A 17,912-nucleotide genomic window follows, 5' to 3' on the forward strand; every position below is an offset into this window, starting at 1 on the left:
ACTGGAAAATATGTGCACATTTTCAAACGGCCTCCTAAGAAACTTTTTATTTTACAATATGCATATATTTACTACTGTTGGATAGATAACAGTCTATAGTTTCTAAAAAGGTTTGAATTGTTTCTCTAAGTCGAACAGAAATATTTTTACAGCCATTTTCCCAGCCGAATTGAGATTTCCAAAATGCGATGTGTCTCTTTAAGACCTTCTCTATAAAAGGCCATTTGACTTAGGACCATAGAAACACGTCACACGCCTTCATCAGGCTGTAATACGGAAGTGAGAATTGAAAGGAGTCGAATATCTCGTCCATGGACTGAATAACACACCTTCTTGTGAGACCTGCGCAGTTAAAAAAAAATTCCGGGCGCGAAGCAGAATTTGGTCTCGGCTTCTGGAAGAAGGTCGATAACGGTGAATATGATCTCTGACTACGATATTATTTGATACATGTCACAAAATCATCCTAAAGTATGTTTTTTCAATATACTTTAATTATATTATTGCAATGTATTCTGGACTTTAGATGTGATACGACGGAAGAATTTTTTGAAGAAAGGCAGAGTAGCGCCGCAATGCTATTGTGCTTGCTAACCAAAGAGGGAAATAATTCGTTCTGGAACCCAACTAAAGACTCTACTGGACATTGGACCCCGTTACAACATTCTGATGGAATATCAACAAAGATAAGACCCAATTTGGGATGCTTTTTCATATATCTGTTGAGCTGTGCTGTGCTAACTGGGCTAACTGTGCTAGGCTAGCGCTTGACCAATGCTAGTGCTGCCTTATGCTAGCTTATGTTGTTAGCTAATATAACGATATATTGTGTTTTCGCTGTAAAACACTTCAAAAATCGGAAATGTTGGCTTTATTCACACGATATCTGTCTTTCATTAGCTATCCACCATATGTTTTTCTGAAATGTTTTATGAGGTGTAATTAGTAGCCGACGTTGGTGTATGTATTTTCTCTGGCTACTCCCGTCTGGATTCAGACTCTAGCTATGTGTTAGCATTTATGGTAGCATCAATGTAAAACTGATTTATAGCTAAAATATGCACTTTTTATGAACAAAATATAGATTTATTGTGTAACATGTTATATGACTGTCATCTGAGGTAGTTTTTTCTGGGTTATTTAGGTTGGTTTTAGTTTATTTCGGTTGGCTTGTGCATGCTACTTGAATCATAATTCATACATCATAATCATATCCATACGTGTCTGTCCACTTTTGTATTTGGTGGTGAGCTAACATAAATATATGTGGTGTTTTCTCTGTAAAACATTTAAAAAATCGGACATGTTGGCTGGATTGACAAGATGTTTATCTTTCAAATGCTGTATTGGACTTGTTAATGTGTAAAAGTTAAATATTTTTAAAAAATAGATTTTGAATTTCGCGCCCTGCAGCTGTTGTCATTGTCGTTCCGATTTCGGGCTTGCAGCCCAAACAGGTTTTAATAGGGTAATAGCATTATTTAGCATTCATGCATTCATTCAATGTTTTATTGTAATAGGTCTATAATACATGATGACTTGTGTTTCATAAAAAGCATGTATAAATGTCTAGTAGATGGCTACTGCCTTACCTATGTGTTATAAAAGCCAATCTAATGACTTGTTAGTCTATATTGCAAGTAGCCTGGTATCTAAAGGTTCCCCTGATCCCCCTTCCCCCTTCTCAAATTAATATATTTCATACACTATACAGCCCAAACTGAGGCCTCACTGGCAGCTGTAGGTCACATGATCTGTGTCAGTGGGCCTTTCTCTGGTTTCAGATCAGCAGCTGGTCTGTCACTTCTTACCGACAGAGACACAGCACTTGGACCAGCAGAACCAGAACTCTGAGAAAATAAGTTGCATAATTTCAGAAATTTAGCAGCATCGGGCTCAAGAGACCTTTTTTATGCAGCAATGATTGTATCTAATGCTGCGTTCGTAACCAAGCGGGAAGTGGGAATCTACTACTGACGACTGGGGAAAAATCCACTTGAACGATTCTCCAACTGGTAATTACTAGTGGGAAACACGTCTATCATCCCTGACAGGGATGTCCCCAAAGAATGTAAGAAGGCCACTGTTGTCATCCTTGTGGACTACTGGCTGCACCACAATGTAAAAAAAAGACTATATTTCTTATCAATAGCTAGGTTTCCAACCTATTAGCGACAGATTTTCATGTGAAAATTTAAAAAATACATTTAGTATTTAGTTGACATGTTGAGGATAAAAGGCTGGGAGTGATGATGTAGTTGACATAAAAAATAACTTTTCCCCCTTGTTAAATTCCCTTGTTTCTAATGAAAAAGATAAGTTTATAAATGTGTATATATCGCATTTACAACTCTACCGATTGTTTAGTCACATAAGATGTTGCGTTATATGTACTCTGGTGTTTGTAATAGTGATCTAGCCAGCAGCAGACAGATACAGTTATATAGTGAATGTACTCAAATACAGTTATATGGTGAATGTACTCAAATACAGTTATATAGTGAATGTACTCAGATACAGTTATATAGTGAATGTACTCAGATACAGTTATATAGTGAATGTACTCAGATATAGTTATATAGTGAATGTACTCTGATACAGTTATATAGTGAATGTACTCAGATACAGTTATATGGTGAATGTACTCAAATACAGTTATATGGTGAATGTACTCAAATACAGTTATATAGTGAATGTACTCAGATATAGTTATATAGTGAATGTACTCAGATACAGTTATATAGTGAATGTACTCAGATACAGTTATATAGTGAATGTACTCAGATAAAGTTATATAGTGAATGTACTCAAATACAGTTATATAGTGAATGTACTCAGATACAGTTATATAGTGAATGTACTCAAATACAGTTATATGGTGAATGTACTCAAATACAGTTATATGGTGAATGTACTCAAATACAGTTATAGAGTGAATGTACTCAGATATAGTTATATAGTGAATGTACTCTGATACAGTTATATAGTGAATGTACTCAGATACTGTTATATAGTGAATGTACTCAGATACAGTTATATAGTGAATGTACTCAGATACAGTTATATAGTGAATGTACTCAGATACAGTTATATGGTGAATGTACTCAGATACAGTTACATATTGAATGTACTCAGATACAGTTAAATAGTGAATGTACTCAGATACAGTTATATGGTGAATGTACTCAGATACAGTTATATAGTGAATGTACTCAGATACAGTTATATAGTGAATGTACTCAGATACAGTTAAATAGTGAATGTACTCAGATACAGTTATATGGTGAATGTACTCAGATACAGTTATATAGTGAATGTACTCAGATACAGTTACATATTGAATGTACTCTGATGTTGGTACAGTGCTCTAGCCAGCAGCTGGCAGATACAGTTATATAGTGAATGTACTCAGATACAGTTATATAGTGAATGTACTCAGATACAGTTATATAGTGAATGTACTCAGATACAGTTATATAGTGAATGTACTCAGATACAGTTATATAGTGAATGTACTCAGATACAGTTATATAGTGAATGTACTCAGATACAGCTATATAGTAAATGTACTCAGATACAGTTATATAGTGAATGTACTCAGATACAGTTATATAGTGAATGTACTCAGATACAGTTAAATAGTGAATGTACTCAGATACAGTTATATAGTGAATGTACTCAGATACAGTTATATAGTGAATGTACTCAGATACAGTTATATAGTGAATGTACTCAGATACAGTTAAATAGTGAATGTACTCAGATACAGTTATATGGTGAATGTACTCAGATACAGTTAAATAGTGAATGTACTCAGATACAGTTACATATTGAATGTACTCAGATACAGTTAAATAGTGAATGTACTCAGATACAGTTACATAGTGAATGTACTCAGATACAGTTATATAGTGAATGTACTCAGATACAGTTATATAGTGAATGTACTCAGATACAGTTATATAGTGAATGTACTCAGATACAGTTATATAGTGAATGTACTCAGATACAGTTATATAGTGAATGTACTCAGATACAGTTATATAGTGAATGTACTCAGATACAGTTATATAGTGAATGTACTCTGGTGTTGGGACCGGTGCTCTAGCCAGCAGCTGGCAGATACAGGACCAGTACCATGTGAGTTCCTATTTGTACCTCTAAAGATACCTTGTGACCCTTTTGTACACCAAGGAACAGCACTGTACCACAACAGTATTCTTCTACATTAGAGTGGATAACAATAATAATAAGGTCGCAGTGGTGTGTAGTATATGGGGCTTGGTGACAAAATGGATGGCACTGTGATAGACTACATCCAGTTTGCTAAGTAGAGTGTTGGAGGCTATTTTGTAAGTCAAGGATCGGTAGGATGGTCAGTTTTACGAAGGTATGTTTAGCAGCATGAGTGAAGGAGGCTTTGTTGCGAATAGGAAGCCAATTCTAGATTTAATTTTGGATTGGAGATGCTTAATGTGAGTCTGGAAAGAGAGTTTACAGTCTAACCAGACACCAAGGTATTTGTAGTTGTCCACGTATTCTAAGTCAGAACCTTCCAGAGTGGTGGTGCTGGACGGGCGGGCAGCAATCGGTTGAAGAGCATGCAATGAGTTTTACTTGCATTTAAAAGCAGTTGGAGGCCACGGAAGGAGTGTTGTATGTTAGTGAAGCTCGTTTGGAGGTTAGTTAGCACAGTGTCCAAAGAAGGGCCAGATGTATACATGGTGTTGTCTGCGTAGAGGTGGATCAGAGAAACACCAGCAGCAAGAGCGTCTTCATTGATATATACTGAGAAAAGAGTTGGCCCGAGAATTGAACCCTGTGGCAGCCAGAGGTCCGGACAACAGGCCCTCCAATTTGATTCCAATATGGGGGTGTCCACTGAAAGTTGACTAGCAACAACAACTGGAACCTAAACAACACCCACCATGAGCCCCCACTAAATTTGCCAAAGAAGAGGCAAACAAAATAAAAACCCACACCAAACTTAAAGACAGGAAGCAAACCCAAAAATGTAGCAAAACGAAAACAGGGAAGATCAGATAAAGGTTGTCTTTCTAGAAGTCAAATAGGGAGAGCCAACTAAAGGTGTTGACCATCCACATCTCTCAAGACAACTGGGGCACTAGTCCAGACACTTTTTTTTTTTTTTTTTTTTTTTTTACAAATTTTTATCCCATTTTCACCACAATTTTCGTGGTATCCAATCGCTAGTAATTACTATCTTGTCTCATCGCTACAACTCCCGTACGGGCTCGGGAGAGACGAAGGTCGAAAGCCATGCGTCCTCCGAAGCACAACCCAACCAAGCCGCACTGCTTCTTAACACAGCGCGCCTCCAACCCGGAAGCCAGCCGCACCAATGTGTCGGAGGAAACAACGTGTACCTGGCCCCCTTGGTTAGCACGCACTGCGCCCGGCCCGCCACAGGAGTCGCTGGAGCGCGATGAGACAAGGATATCCCTACCGGCCAAACACTCCCTAACCCGGACAACGCTATGCCAATTGTGCGTCACCCCACAGACCTCCCGGTCGCGGCCGGCTGCGACAGAGCCTGGGCGCGAACCCAGAGACTCTGGTGGCGCAGTTAGCACTCCGATGCAGTGCCCTAGACCACTGCGCCACCCGGGAGGCCCTAGTCCAGACACTCTTGAATAGAACCTGGGCCAGCACAGGTGAAACACCTTCCCACTAACGAGATGGACAAGCCAGCACAGGTGTAACACGTACTGACTAACGAGGTGACACCATTCGGTGTGCCCTACATGCTAACGTGCTATTCTTGCTAAAGTCCAACCTCAAAACATACACGGAAAAACCAAAGCCTATAACACGATTCAAATGCTTTAATTGCAAATTAAGTTAAAACTTTATTTTGCAATTATTGGTGATGAATACGAATTGCTGATGAATAAATGTTCTTCCTATTTTGTATCGGATCACAAAGCTCTGTTTGTTAACATTTTACTATATGTGTTTTATAGATGTGCAACTATACACTGTGCTTGGATGCTGTTATTTCATACACTGTTCATTGATTGATGAATTGATTGGTTGGTTAATTGGTCATTTGATTGCATGATTTGTTAATTGGATTTGGTGATTAGATTGATTTCCTGCTTAACTTGTTCATTGATTGATTGTATTGATTAATCAAAGAGTTGCTTTGATGATCGATTTGTTGACTGAATTTAATTGGATTGATTGATTTATATTTGAATAAAGTTTATTTACCATCAGAGTGGACTGATTGTAAACCGTGGATCTGAGTTATTTTTTCTAGGATCTGAAGCCAGATCCAACAACGACACTAGACAGGAGTCCTATTGACTTACTGATGATCTGAGGTCAGGTCTAACACCCTGTATACAACAGTAGACAGTGTTCATACTGACTTACTGATGATCTGAGGTCAGGTCTATCACCCTGTATACAACAGTAGACAGTGTTCCTACTGAATAACTGATGATCTGAGGTCAGGTCTAACACCATGTATACAACAGTAGACAGTGTCCCTGTTGACTTACTGATGATCTGAGGTCAGGTCTAACATCCTTATCAAAATCCATTCTATTCTTTCCTCTGTTTCTTGAAATAAGTATTAAACAAAAAAACGAAACAAATTAGCGTCATTTTCATAACTTTATAGATTTGTTTTACTGCACAAAGGATGACTGTATCGTAGTAAAAAAGTTAAAGGGCAATCTGCAGTTCAACCAATAACAAAGCGTAAACCCCACCACTATTTTGGTAAAAACTGAAGGATGGGGCTAGAGAAATGTAACCACTCTCAAATTAATAGACAGAGCAATGAATTCAAGTACTGACCATCCATCATATCAACATTATAGATGAACATATGTTTCTGAGACTATACAGGATGACCATCCATGATATCAACATTATAGTTTAAACTATGTTTTTGTTTACAATTACAGTGTTTGTTTACAATTACATTGTTTACAACCAATGGAGTAAAAAAAAGTTTACATTTTGGGTTCTGATGGGAAATGACAGTTGAACTAAAATCATGAGGCATTTATAAGTTATAATCTTCAAGAATCAATGGGTAAATTATTTTAAATCCTAAAGTGGAATTCCAGATCACAGATTGCCCCTTTAAATGAAGACTCCACCACCAACACCAGAACAGATACAATCATTTAAATGTTACACACTAGTATCATAGAAAAATGACGTGTGTACAATATATTTAAAACAACTTAAACCACTCAAAAGACCTTAAAATATTTATATTATGGAAAGCAATTAACGGTCTAGATAAAATAATGAATGAGTGAAATAGACTCTGGAAACAGTAACAACAAGCTAAAATAGAAAATAAATAAAACAACTGAATGTTTAGAACAACTAAAAGTTAACGTTTAACATTCATTAACATCAACCAGTAGAGTAAGTAAATATGGAAACAATAACAGTATGGTATGATAATATTACAAGAGTATAATATAAAACATGTCATTATAAAATCCTGTATCTCTCACGCCCTGACCGTAGATTGCTTTGTATGTTTCTATTTTTGGTTTGGTCAGGGTGTGATGTGGGTGGGCATTCTATGTTTGTATGTCTAGGTTTTGTATTTCTATGTTTTGGTCTGTTATGGTTCCCAATCAGAGGCAGCTGTCTATAGTGGTCTCTAATTGAGAAGCATACTTAGGTAGCCTGTTTTCCCACTGTTAGTTGTGGGTGGTTATTTTTCTGTTTAGTGTTTGTATTACCTGTCAGAAATGTTCCGGTTATTCCTTTTGTTATTTTGTATTTAGTGTTCAGTTTCGAATAAATAATATGAACATGAATCACGCTGCACCTTGGTCCTCACCTTCTTCCTCTGAATGCCGTTACAGTATCCATCTCCTTATATAATATCAAATATCAGTTCAAGATACAGTTAAGAAAATCTTTTCTAAATTAACTAAAGTAAAAGATACAGAAAAGTAACACAATAATAATAACGAGGCCATATACAGGGGGTACCGGTACCGAGTCAATGTGCGGAGATACAGATTAGTCAGGTTAGTTTGTACATGTTGGTTGGGGTAAATCGACTATGCATAGATTAAGAAACATTAATGTGTTAAAAATTCTAATTGTTTTGCACAGTCAACTTACACACAGCTCTGACACACACACCTACCCCACCGGACATGCCACTAGGGGTCTTTTCACAGTCCCCAAATCCAAAACAAATTCAAGAAAATATCTGATTGAAGACTTGACCACCAAGTATAAAATCTAACAAAAATAATTATAACATGAGTAGAGAACAACTACGAGTTAACCTCTTTGGGCTCAAGAGGCAGTATTGAGTAGCCAGATAAAAGGTGCCCATTTCAAAAAGGCCTCGTACTCAATTCTTGCTCGTACAATATGCATATTATTATTACTATTGGATATAAAACACTCTCTAGTTTCTAAAACCGTTTGAATTTTATCTGTGGGTGAAACAGAACTGGACTTAGAGCAATTTTCCTATGTGTATGTCAGAATGCAGAATTTTGCTGGCTGTTCTGAGACCTGTGTATTAATTTGCCTGTCCTCTATTGGTTGAGATCCACTGCATACACCTTCCACTGGGTGTCAGCGAATAGGGAGAGTTGAAATGTAGTTTCTACGTAGTTCCCAAAGGTTATAAATTGCTTGGAACCGAAGTGTCCCATCTTTCCACTCTTCGCTCTGACGCAGGGAGGGTCTTGGCATGTCATTTTAGAAGCTCCCGTTTCAGCTCCTAGATATATCCGGCTCTGTTTTTATTCGATATAGGTGTTGAAGACATCGTAATGTTGTTATTTTAAACCGAATTATTTACATTTACATTTTACATTTAAGTCATTTAGCAGACGCTCTTATCCAGAGCGACTTACAAATTGGTGCATTCACCTTATGACATCCAGTGGAACAGCCACTTTACAATAGTGCATCTAAATCTTTTAAGGGCGGGGGGGGGGGGGGGGGGGGGTCAGAAGGATTGCTTTATCCTATCCTAGGTATTCCTTAAAGAGGTGGGGTTTCAGGTGTCTCCGGAAGGTGGTGATTGACTCCGCTGTCCTGGCGTCGTGAGGGAGTTTGTTCCACCATTGGGGTGCCAGAGCAGCGAACAGTTTTGACTGGGCTGAGCGGGACCTGTACTTCCTCAGTGGTAGGGAGGCGAGCAGGCCAGAGGTGGATGAACGCAGTGCCCTTGTTTGGGTGTAGGGCCTGATCAGAGCATTATATCAGCTTATGTCAGTATATTGCGATTTTCGGGTATTTATTTTCGTGACGTTGTAGGAAGTTGGGTATCTCTGGCCCACATGGCTATTGTTTACTGCTAATTGCAACGTTGAAGACGACGTTCTCCAACCTAGCAACGATTCTTTTGGACAAAGGACACATTTCCCAAGATTCTGATGGGAGTTCATCGAAAAGTAAGAACGATTTATGCTGATAATTCATTGTTCTGTTGAAAAATGTCAAATGCATAAGACGCCATTTCCTGCAGTGTAGCCTTGCGTTATCGCAGCCTGTATTGCACAGTAAGGTTAATTTTAAAAATGTAATTCAGCAATTGCATTAAGAACTAATTTGTCTTTCAATTGCTGTCCAACCTGTATTTTTTTTGTCAAGTTTATGAATAGTTTTCGATAAGAAAAGGTGCCTTTACAAGATGGCGCCGGACAGATTGCTTGACAGTATGGACACTATTCTCATTGTATAAGCACGATTTGTGCCGCTAAATATGCAAATGTTTGAACAAACTCTATATGCATTGTGTAATATGATGTTACAGGACTGTCATCTGAAGAATTCTGAGAAGGTTAGTGAAACAATTAATATATTTTGGTGGTTTATACGTTATAGCTATTTTTGCCTTGAATCAATGCTGTTGTTATGTTTGCTATTGTGCTAAGCTAATATAACGCTATATTGTGTTTTCGCTGTAAAACACTTGATAAATCGGAAATATTGTCTGGAATCACAAGATGCCTGTCTTTCAATTGCTGTACACTATGTATTTTTCAGAAATGTTTTATGATGAGTATTTAGTTATTTGGCGTCGGTGTCTGTAATTTTTCTGTCTGCTTTCGGTGCAATTTCTGACTGTAGCTGCAATGTAAACTATGATTTATACCTGAAATATGCACATTTTTCTAACAAAACATATGCTATACAATAAATATGTTATCAGACTGTCATCTGATGAAGTTGTTTCTTGGTTAGTGGCTATTTATATCTTTATTTGGTCGAATTTGTGATAGCTACTGATGTAGTAAAAAACTGATGGAGTAAAAATAGTGGTGTCTTTTGCTAACGTGGTTAGCTAATAGATTTACATAGTGTCTTCCCTGTAAAACATTTTAAAAATCAGACATGTTGGCTTGATTCACAAGATGTGTACCTTTCATCTGGTGTCTTGGACTTGTTAATGTGTGAAAGTTAAATATTTAAAATAAATATCTTTTGAATTTCGCGCCCTGCACTTTGAGCTGGCTGTTGTCATAAGTGTACCGACGTCGGGCTTGCACGCCAAACAGGTTAACCTTTAAAATGAAATGACATTAACCAGTAATAAAACAATAGTACAATATAATAATAATCAAAAAGCATGTTATAATATAGAAATATTGAACACATGTCACAATTATCCAGTGAGCTCTATGTAACTCTATGTTTAATATTCAGTGAGCTCTATGTAGCTCTATGTTTAATATCCAGTGAGCTCTATGTAGCTCTATGTTTAATATCCAGTGAGCTCTATGTAGCTCTATGTTTAATATCCAGTGAGCTCTATTTAGCTCTATGTTTTATTTCCAGTGAGCTCTATGTAACTCTATGTTCTATTTCCAGAGAGCTCTATGTAGCTCTATGGTTTATTTCCAGTGAGCTCTATGTAGCTCTATGTTATATTTCCAGTGAGCTCTATCTAGCTCTATGTTTTATTTAGAGAGCTCTATGTATCTCTATGTTGTATTTCCAGTAGCTCCAACAGTATCGGGACAGTGACACTATGTGTGTTCTTCTGGCTCTGTACTCCAGCACTTTGGATCTTAAATAATACAATGACTATGAGGTTAAAGTGTAGACAGTCAGTATTTTCATCCATATCTGGATAACCGTTTAGAAATGACAGCACTTTTTGAACCATTTTGGTCCATTTTAGTATTGGGACAAATTCACTTCAATGTGTACTAAAGTAGTTAAAAGCCAAGTATTTGGTCCCATATTCCTAGGATGCAATGAAAATGTTAGAGTACAGAGCCAAAACAACTAAACATTTGTCCCAATACTTTTGGAGCTCACTGTAAACAAATAAAAATATATATTTAAAATAATATGTATCCATCACCTTATATTATGTAAATCTGAGTATATCTGGAACATTCTGGACTGTAGGGTTCATCTGGTCTACAGAAAAGGGTCTGGAACAATGTGTTGGACTGTAGTGTTCAGCTGGTCTACAGAGCAGGGTCTGGAACATTCTGGACTGTAGTGTTCAGCTGGTCTACAGAGCAGGGTCTGGAACGTTCTGGACTGTAGTGTTCAGCTGGTCTACAGAGCAGGGTCTGGAACGTTCTGGACTGTAGTGTTCAGCTGGTCTACAGAACAGGGTCTGGAACAATGTGTTGGACTGTAGTGTTCAGCTGGTCCAGAGAACAGGGTCTGGTTCTAGTAATCTAGATTAGAGAACAATGGATATAATACTGTAAGAGAATATCATGAAAAACATGTCACATGAGAGAGAACATCAGGAAAAACATTTCAAGAGAGGTTGAGTGAGAGAGAGAGAGAGAGAGAGAGAGAGAGAATATCAGGAAATACATTTCAAGAGAGAGAGAGAGAGAGAGAGAATATCAGGAAATACATTTCAAGAGAGAGAGAGAGAGAGAGAGAGAGAATATCAGGAAATACATTTCAAGAGAGAGAGAGAGAGAGAGAGAATATCAGGAAATACATTTCAAGAGAGAGAGAGAGAGAGAGAGAGAATATCAGGAAATACATTTCAAGAGAGAGAGAGAGAGAGAGAGAGAGAATATCAGGAAATACATTTCAAGAGAGAGAGAGAGAGAGAGAGAGAATATCAGGAAATACATTTCAAGAGAGAGAGAGAGAGAAACACAGAACGATGGAATAGAGGAGATGGTTGCTATCTAGGTTAAAGAGAGCTGGTAGTACCATCCACCAAGCTACCAGGTGTGAAACAGGGAAGAGGCTCAGGGGGTTTGCTAATTGAATATCGAGCAGACTTTACTCACTTTATTACATGAATTAAAACAGGAACCTTTTACATTTGTCCAGCAGTTCAAAAGGAAATGATCTCAATAGAGAAACATGATTCCTTGGTTTCTCAAATGACTGCGTCGCCTGGTTCACCAACTACTAAACTACTAAACTACTAAGCCAAGTCAACAAACAGATTACCGACCATTTTGAATCCCACCATACCTTCTCCGCTATGCAATCTGGTTTCAGAGCTGGTCATGGGTGCACCACAGCCACGCTCAAGGTCCTAAACGATATCCTAACCGCCATCAATAAGAAACCATATTGTGCAGCCGTATTCATTGACCTGGCCAAGGCTTTCGACTCTGTCAATCACCACATCCTCATCGGCAGACTCGATAGCCTTGGTTTCTCAAACGATTGCCTCGCCTGGTTCACCAACTACTTCTCAGACAGAGTTCAGTGTGTCAAATCGGAGGGCCTGTTGTCCGGACCTCTGGCAGTCTCTATGGGGGTACCACAGGGTTTAAATCTCGGGCCGACTCTTTTCTCTGTATTCCTCAATGACGTTGCTTTTGATGCTGGTGTTTCTCTAATCCATCTCTACGCAGACGACACCATGTATACATCTGGCCCTTCTTTGGACACTGTGTTAACCTCCAAACGAGCTTCATTGCCATACAACTCTCCTTCCGTGGCCTCCAACTGCTCTTAAATCCAAGTAAAACTAAATGCATGCTCTTCAACTGATCGCTGCCCACACCTGCACGCCCGTCCAGAATCACTATTCTGACTTAGAATATGTGGACAACTACAAATACCTAGGTGTCTGGTTAGATTGTAAACTTTCCTTACACACTCACTTTAAGCATCTCCAATCCAAAATTAAATCTAGAATCAGCTTCCTATTTCACAGCAAAGCATCCTTCACTCAAACAGCCAAACATACCCTCGTAAAACTGACCATCCTACCGATCCTTGACTTCGGCGATGTCATTTACAAAATAGCCTCCAACACTCTACTCAACAAATTGGATGCAGTCTATCACAGTGTCATCCGTTTTGTCACCAAAGCCCCATATACTACCCACCACTGCGACCTATATGCTCTCGTTGGCTGGCCCTTCCTTCATATTTGTCGCCAAACCCACTGGCTCCAGGTCATCTATACGTCTTTGCTAGGTAAAGCCCCGCCTTATCTCAACTCACTGGTCACCATAGCAAAACCCGTAGCACGCACTCCAGCAGGTATATTTCACAGGTCACCCCCAAAGCCAAATCCTCCTTTGGATGCCTTTCCTTACAGTTCTCTGCTGCCAATGACTGGAACGAACTGCAAACATCTATGAAACTGGAGACTTTCTTCTGACTTTTGTGATGCCTGTGCTGGTTTGGAAAATGTATTTAATGCTTTTGTACGCGGGGCGCTGTCCTCAGATAATTGCATAATATGCTTTCGCCGTGAAGCCTTTTTGAAATCTGACAAAGTGGCTGGATTAACAGGAAGTTGAGATTTTAAATGATGTATGACACTTGTATTTTCATGAATGTTTAATAGTATGATTTTTTTTTTTTTTAATTCGCGCTCTGCAATTTCACCGGATGTTGTCGAGATGGGGCGCTAGCACCCCACCTATCCCAAATTAAAGCACCACATGTAGTGTATCACAGTGCCATCCGTTTTGTCACCAAAGCCCCATATACTACCCACCACTGTGACCTGTATGCTCTCGTTGGCTGGCCCTCGCTTCATATTCGTCGCCAAACCCACTGGCTCCAGGTCATCTATAAGTCTCTGCTAGGTAAAGCCCCGCCTTATCTCAGCTCACTGATCACCACAGCAGCACCCACCCGCAGCACACGCTCCAGCAGGTATATTTCACTGGTCATCCCCAAAGCCAATTCCTCATTTAGACAACTTTCCTTCCATGTCTCTGCTGCCAATGACTGGAACGAACTGCAAAAAATCACTGGAGCTGGAGACTCATATTTCCCTCACTAGCTTTAAGCACCAGCTGTCAGAGCAGCTCACAGATCACTGCACCTGTACACAGCCCATCTGTAAATAGCCCATCCAACTACCTCATCCCCATACTCTTATTTATTTTGTCCCTTCACACATCAGTATCTTTAATTGCACACTCATCTTCTGCACATCTATCACTCCAGTGTTTAATTGCTATATTGTAATTATTTCGCCACTATTGCCTATTTAATGCCTTACCTACCTTATCCTACCTCATTTACACACTTTTTCTACTGTATTATTGACTGTGTGTTTGTTTATTCCATGTGTAACTGTGTTGTGTGTCGCACTACTAAAAAAATTGTTTTATTCCATATGTGTTATTTCATAGTTGTGATGTCTTCACTATTATTCTACAATGTAGAAAGTGGTAAAAATAAAGAAAAACCCTTGAATGAGTGTCCAAACTTCTGACTGGTACTGTAGATCTTCTGCACAGATTCTGACAGACCTGTGACCTAACAGACCTGTGACCTGACAGACCTGGGCCCTGACAGACCTGGGCCCTGACAGACCTGGGCCCTGAGAGACCTGTGACCTGACAGACCTGTGACCTGACAGACCTGGGCCCTGACAGACCTGGGCCCGACAGTAAATCTCAGTAAGACAAAAATAATAGTATTCCAAAAAAGGCCCATTTGTCAGGACCACAAATACAAATTCTATCTAGACACCGTTGCCCTAGAGCGCACAAAAAAACTATACATACCTCGGCCTAAACATCATCACCACAGGTAACATCCACAAAGCTGTGTAGGGCCTTCTACGTCATCAAAAGGAACATAAACTTCGACATCCCAATTAGGATCTGGCTAAAAATATTAGAATCAGTTATAGAACCCATTGCCCTTTATGGTTGTGAGGTCTGGGGTCCTTATAGAACCCATTGCCCTTTATGGTTGTGAGGTCTGGGGTCCTTATAGAACCCATTGCCCTTTATGGTTGTGAGGTCTGGGGTCCTTATAGAACCCATTGCCCTTTATGGTTGTGAGGTCTGGGGTCTGCTCACTAACCAGGAATTCACAAAATGGGACAACCACCAAATTGAGACTGTATGTAGAATTATGTGTACAACGTAAAGCAAAGCCATCACCTACAGATGGTAAGAGTCCCCTAAGCACGATGGTCTTTGGGCTCTGTTCACAAGCACAAAAATAACTCACAGAGCCACAGGACACAATTAGACCCAACCAAATGATGAAAACAAAAAGATAATTACTTGACACATTGGAAAGAATTTAACAAAAAACAGAGCAAACTAGAATGTTATTTGGCCCTAAACAGAGAGTACACAGTGGCAGAATACCGGACCACTGTGACTGACCCAAACTTAAGGAAAGCTTTGACTATGTACAGACTCAGTGAGCATAGACTTGCTATTGAGAAAGGCCGCCATAGGCAGACATGGCTCTCAAGAGAAGACAGGCTATGTGCACACTGCCCACAAAATGAGGTGGAAATTGAGCTGCACTTCCTAACCTCCTGCCCAATGTATGACCATATTAGAGAAACATATTTCCCTCAGATTACACAGATCCACAAAGAATTTGAAAACAAATTACATTTATTAAACTCTCATGTCTACTGGGTGAAATACCACAGTGTGCAATCACATCAGCAAGATTTGTGACCTGTTGCCACAAGAAAAGGGCAACCAGTGAAGAACAAACACCATTGTAAATATAACACATATTTATGTTTTTATTTTCCCTTTTGTACTATTTGCACATATTTATAACACTGTACATAGCCATAATATGACATCTGAAATGTCTCTATTCCTCTGAAACTTTTGTGAGTGTAATGTTTAGTGAGAGAGAGAGAGAGAGAGAGAGAGAGAGAGAGAGAGAGAGAGAGAGAGAGAGAGAGAGAGAGAGAGAGAGAGAGAGAGAGAGAGAGAGAGAGAGAGAGAGAGAGAGAGAGAGAGAGAGAGAGAGAGAGAGAGAGAGGGGTAGTGGTGTAGAGAGGGGTAGAGGTGTAGAGAGGGGTAGAGGTGTAGAGAGGGGTAGAGGTGTAGAGAGGAGTGGGTAGAGAGAGAGGTTTAACACATCGAAAGAAAGAGATCAAATCTCACCAGCATTGTTGCTGCAGATGAAGTTGAATCTCTCATTCTCAGACTTGCCGACCCACTGTCCCCCGTCTCTCTGTATGGCCCCCGTGTTCCCACACTGCTCCTCAATGGTGTTGTAGCCCTCCCCGCCGGCCCAGTTGTGGTAGCAGGACTCTTCTCCATTGACCCAGAACCAGAAGTCCAGGGTGCAGGTGTACCTCAGGCCCAGCCAGACAAAGGGAGTGGAGGCCTTCTTGGCTTTCTGTTGGACCCAGTGCTGGATGCTCTGGTTGTGGGCAGACACCAGCTCCATGTTCTGATCTCTGCAGTGCCACAGGGCTTCTGACCACGTCTTGTTCTCTGAGACCAGGACCAGTTCATCTGGAGGAAGAAGAGGGGGATACAGAGACCCATGATAAGTACATTATGGAAAATTATTGTTATTCAGTCAACATTCACCCCCATCTCCACCCCCCAGCCAAAATGTTCAGTCCCTCTCATCAATACTTTACAGTAATATTGAATGTTAAATGTATTGAGGATTTTTGTCAGCAGCTCACCATCGTAGCAAATGAAGGGATTTGTCTGAGTACATCCTTTATCGTTCCACTTTCCAGACGATGTTACTTCTCCACAGAAGTCTCCTTCCTCTTTTCCCCCACCTGCCCCATTCGGCTCGTCAGAGTCCCAGTTCCTGTAAGAGGAGCCACTCTGGTCAGACCAGACTCCAAGAGATTTATTCAGGCCAATCCACACTGGTTGATTGTTGTCAAGTTTTAGTATGCTAGTCTTTATGGCCTCCATCTCTGTTGTGTTCCTCACACTGGCCAGGTCTGTGTAATTCCCCCGACAGTAGCTCTGAGCTTCACTCCAAGTCTTATATTCCCTGATGAGAATGTACTTATTGGTCGCATTTTCTTCTATTTGAAAAAAAAGAAGACATAACAAAATACAAATACAAATGAATGTTTACAAATAAACTGTTTCTTAAAAAATATATATATATCCTATATGAATCTCTTATCGGAATTAAAATATTTGGTATTTGACAACATTGTTGATTGATGAGGAAATGGACATGGGAACTCACCATCATAGCAGACAAAATGCCTTCCACTGTTACAGTTGTCATCCTGCCAAGACGCATTTTTCATCATAGACACGCAGAACTCTGTGTTGTTGGGATCATTTTTTGGCTGTCCTGGGGCCCAAAATCTGTCCCCATCTAACGCTCTGTCTCCCAGAGACCACCTCCAGCTGCTGAGATACAGCCCTATCCAGGCTGATCCTCTCCAACTTGCTTCTACTGTGTTATTGAGCTTCTTCATATCTGCCATGTCATCATCTATGGTGGCCAGGTCAGTGTAGTTCTGTCTGCAGACTGTCTGAGCTTCAGTCCAGGACTTAGTCATGTTCACAAAGTGGAACTGATGAAGGAGGCATGAGGGGAGGATGGACAGCCCTGTGGAGAACAAACCAACATTATGAGGGGAGGATGGACAGCCCTGTGGAGAACAAACCAACATTATGAGAGGAGGATGGACAGCCCTGTGGAGAACAAACCAACATTATGAGAGGAGGATGGACAGCCCTGTGGAGAACAAACCAACATTATGA

General features: G+C 39.8%; 1 protein-coding gene across 1 annotated transcript; it reads right to left on the bottom strand.

The window, feature by feature from the left end:
• Positions 1-11,209: 11,209 nt before the first annotated feature.
• Positions 11,210-17,707, bottom strand: LOC129863299 (macrophage mannose receptor 1-like). The gene is made up of 4 exons (XM_055935187.1): positions 17,593-17,707; positions 16,856-17,215; positions 16,320-16,676; positions 11,210-11,672 (listed from the first exon to the last, which is right to left on the bottom strand). The coding sequence occupies exons 1-4, from the start codon at positions 17,705-17,707 to the stop codon at positions 11,665-11,667; spliced, it is 840 nt and encodes a 279-aa protein (XP_055791162.1). The 3' UTR covers positions 11,210-11,664.
• Between the last annotated feature and the right edge of the window lie 205 nt (positions 17,708-17,912).

The sequence above is a fragment of the Salvelinus fontinalis genome, chromosome 10 (genome assembly GCF_029448725.1).
Source record: "Salvelinus fontinalis isolate EN_2023a chromosome 10, ASM2944872v1, whole genome shotgun sequence".
Classification (NCBI taxonomy): Eukaryota; Metazoa; Chordata; class Actinopteri; order Salmoniformes; family Salmonidae; genus Salvelinus; species Salvelinus fontinalis.

What these genes read in the sequence shown, in the direction of transcription:
- LOC129863299 (XM_055935187.1), bottom strand. Translation starts at nt 17,707, where the DNA reads ATGACTAAGTCCTGGACTGAAGCTCAGACAGTCTGCAGACAGAACTAC. An exon ending in CAATAACACAGTAGAAGCAA is followed by an intron (nt 17,216 to 17,592) that starts GTTGGAGAGGAT and finishes TTTTTCAAATAG; the next exon opens with AAGAAAATGCGACCAATAAG. An exon ending in TCCCTTCATTTGCTACGATG is followed by an intron (nt 16,677 to 16,855) that starts GTGAGCTGCTGA and finishes TTCTTCCTCCAG; the next exon opens with ATGAACTGGTCCTGGTCTCA.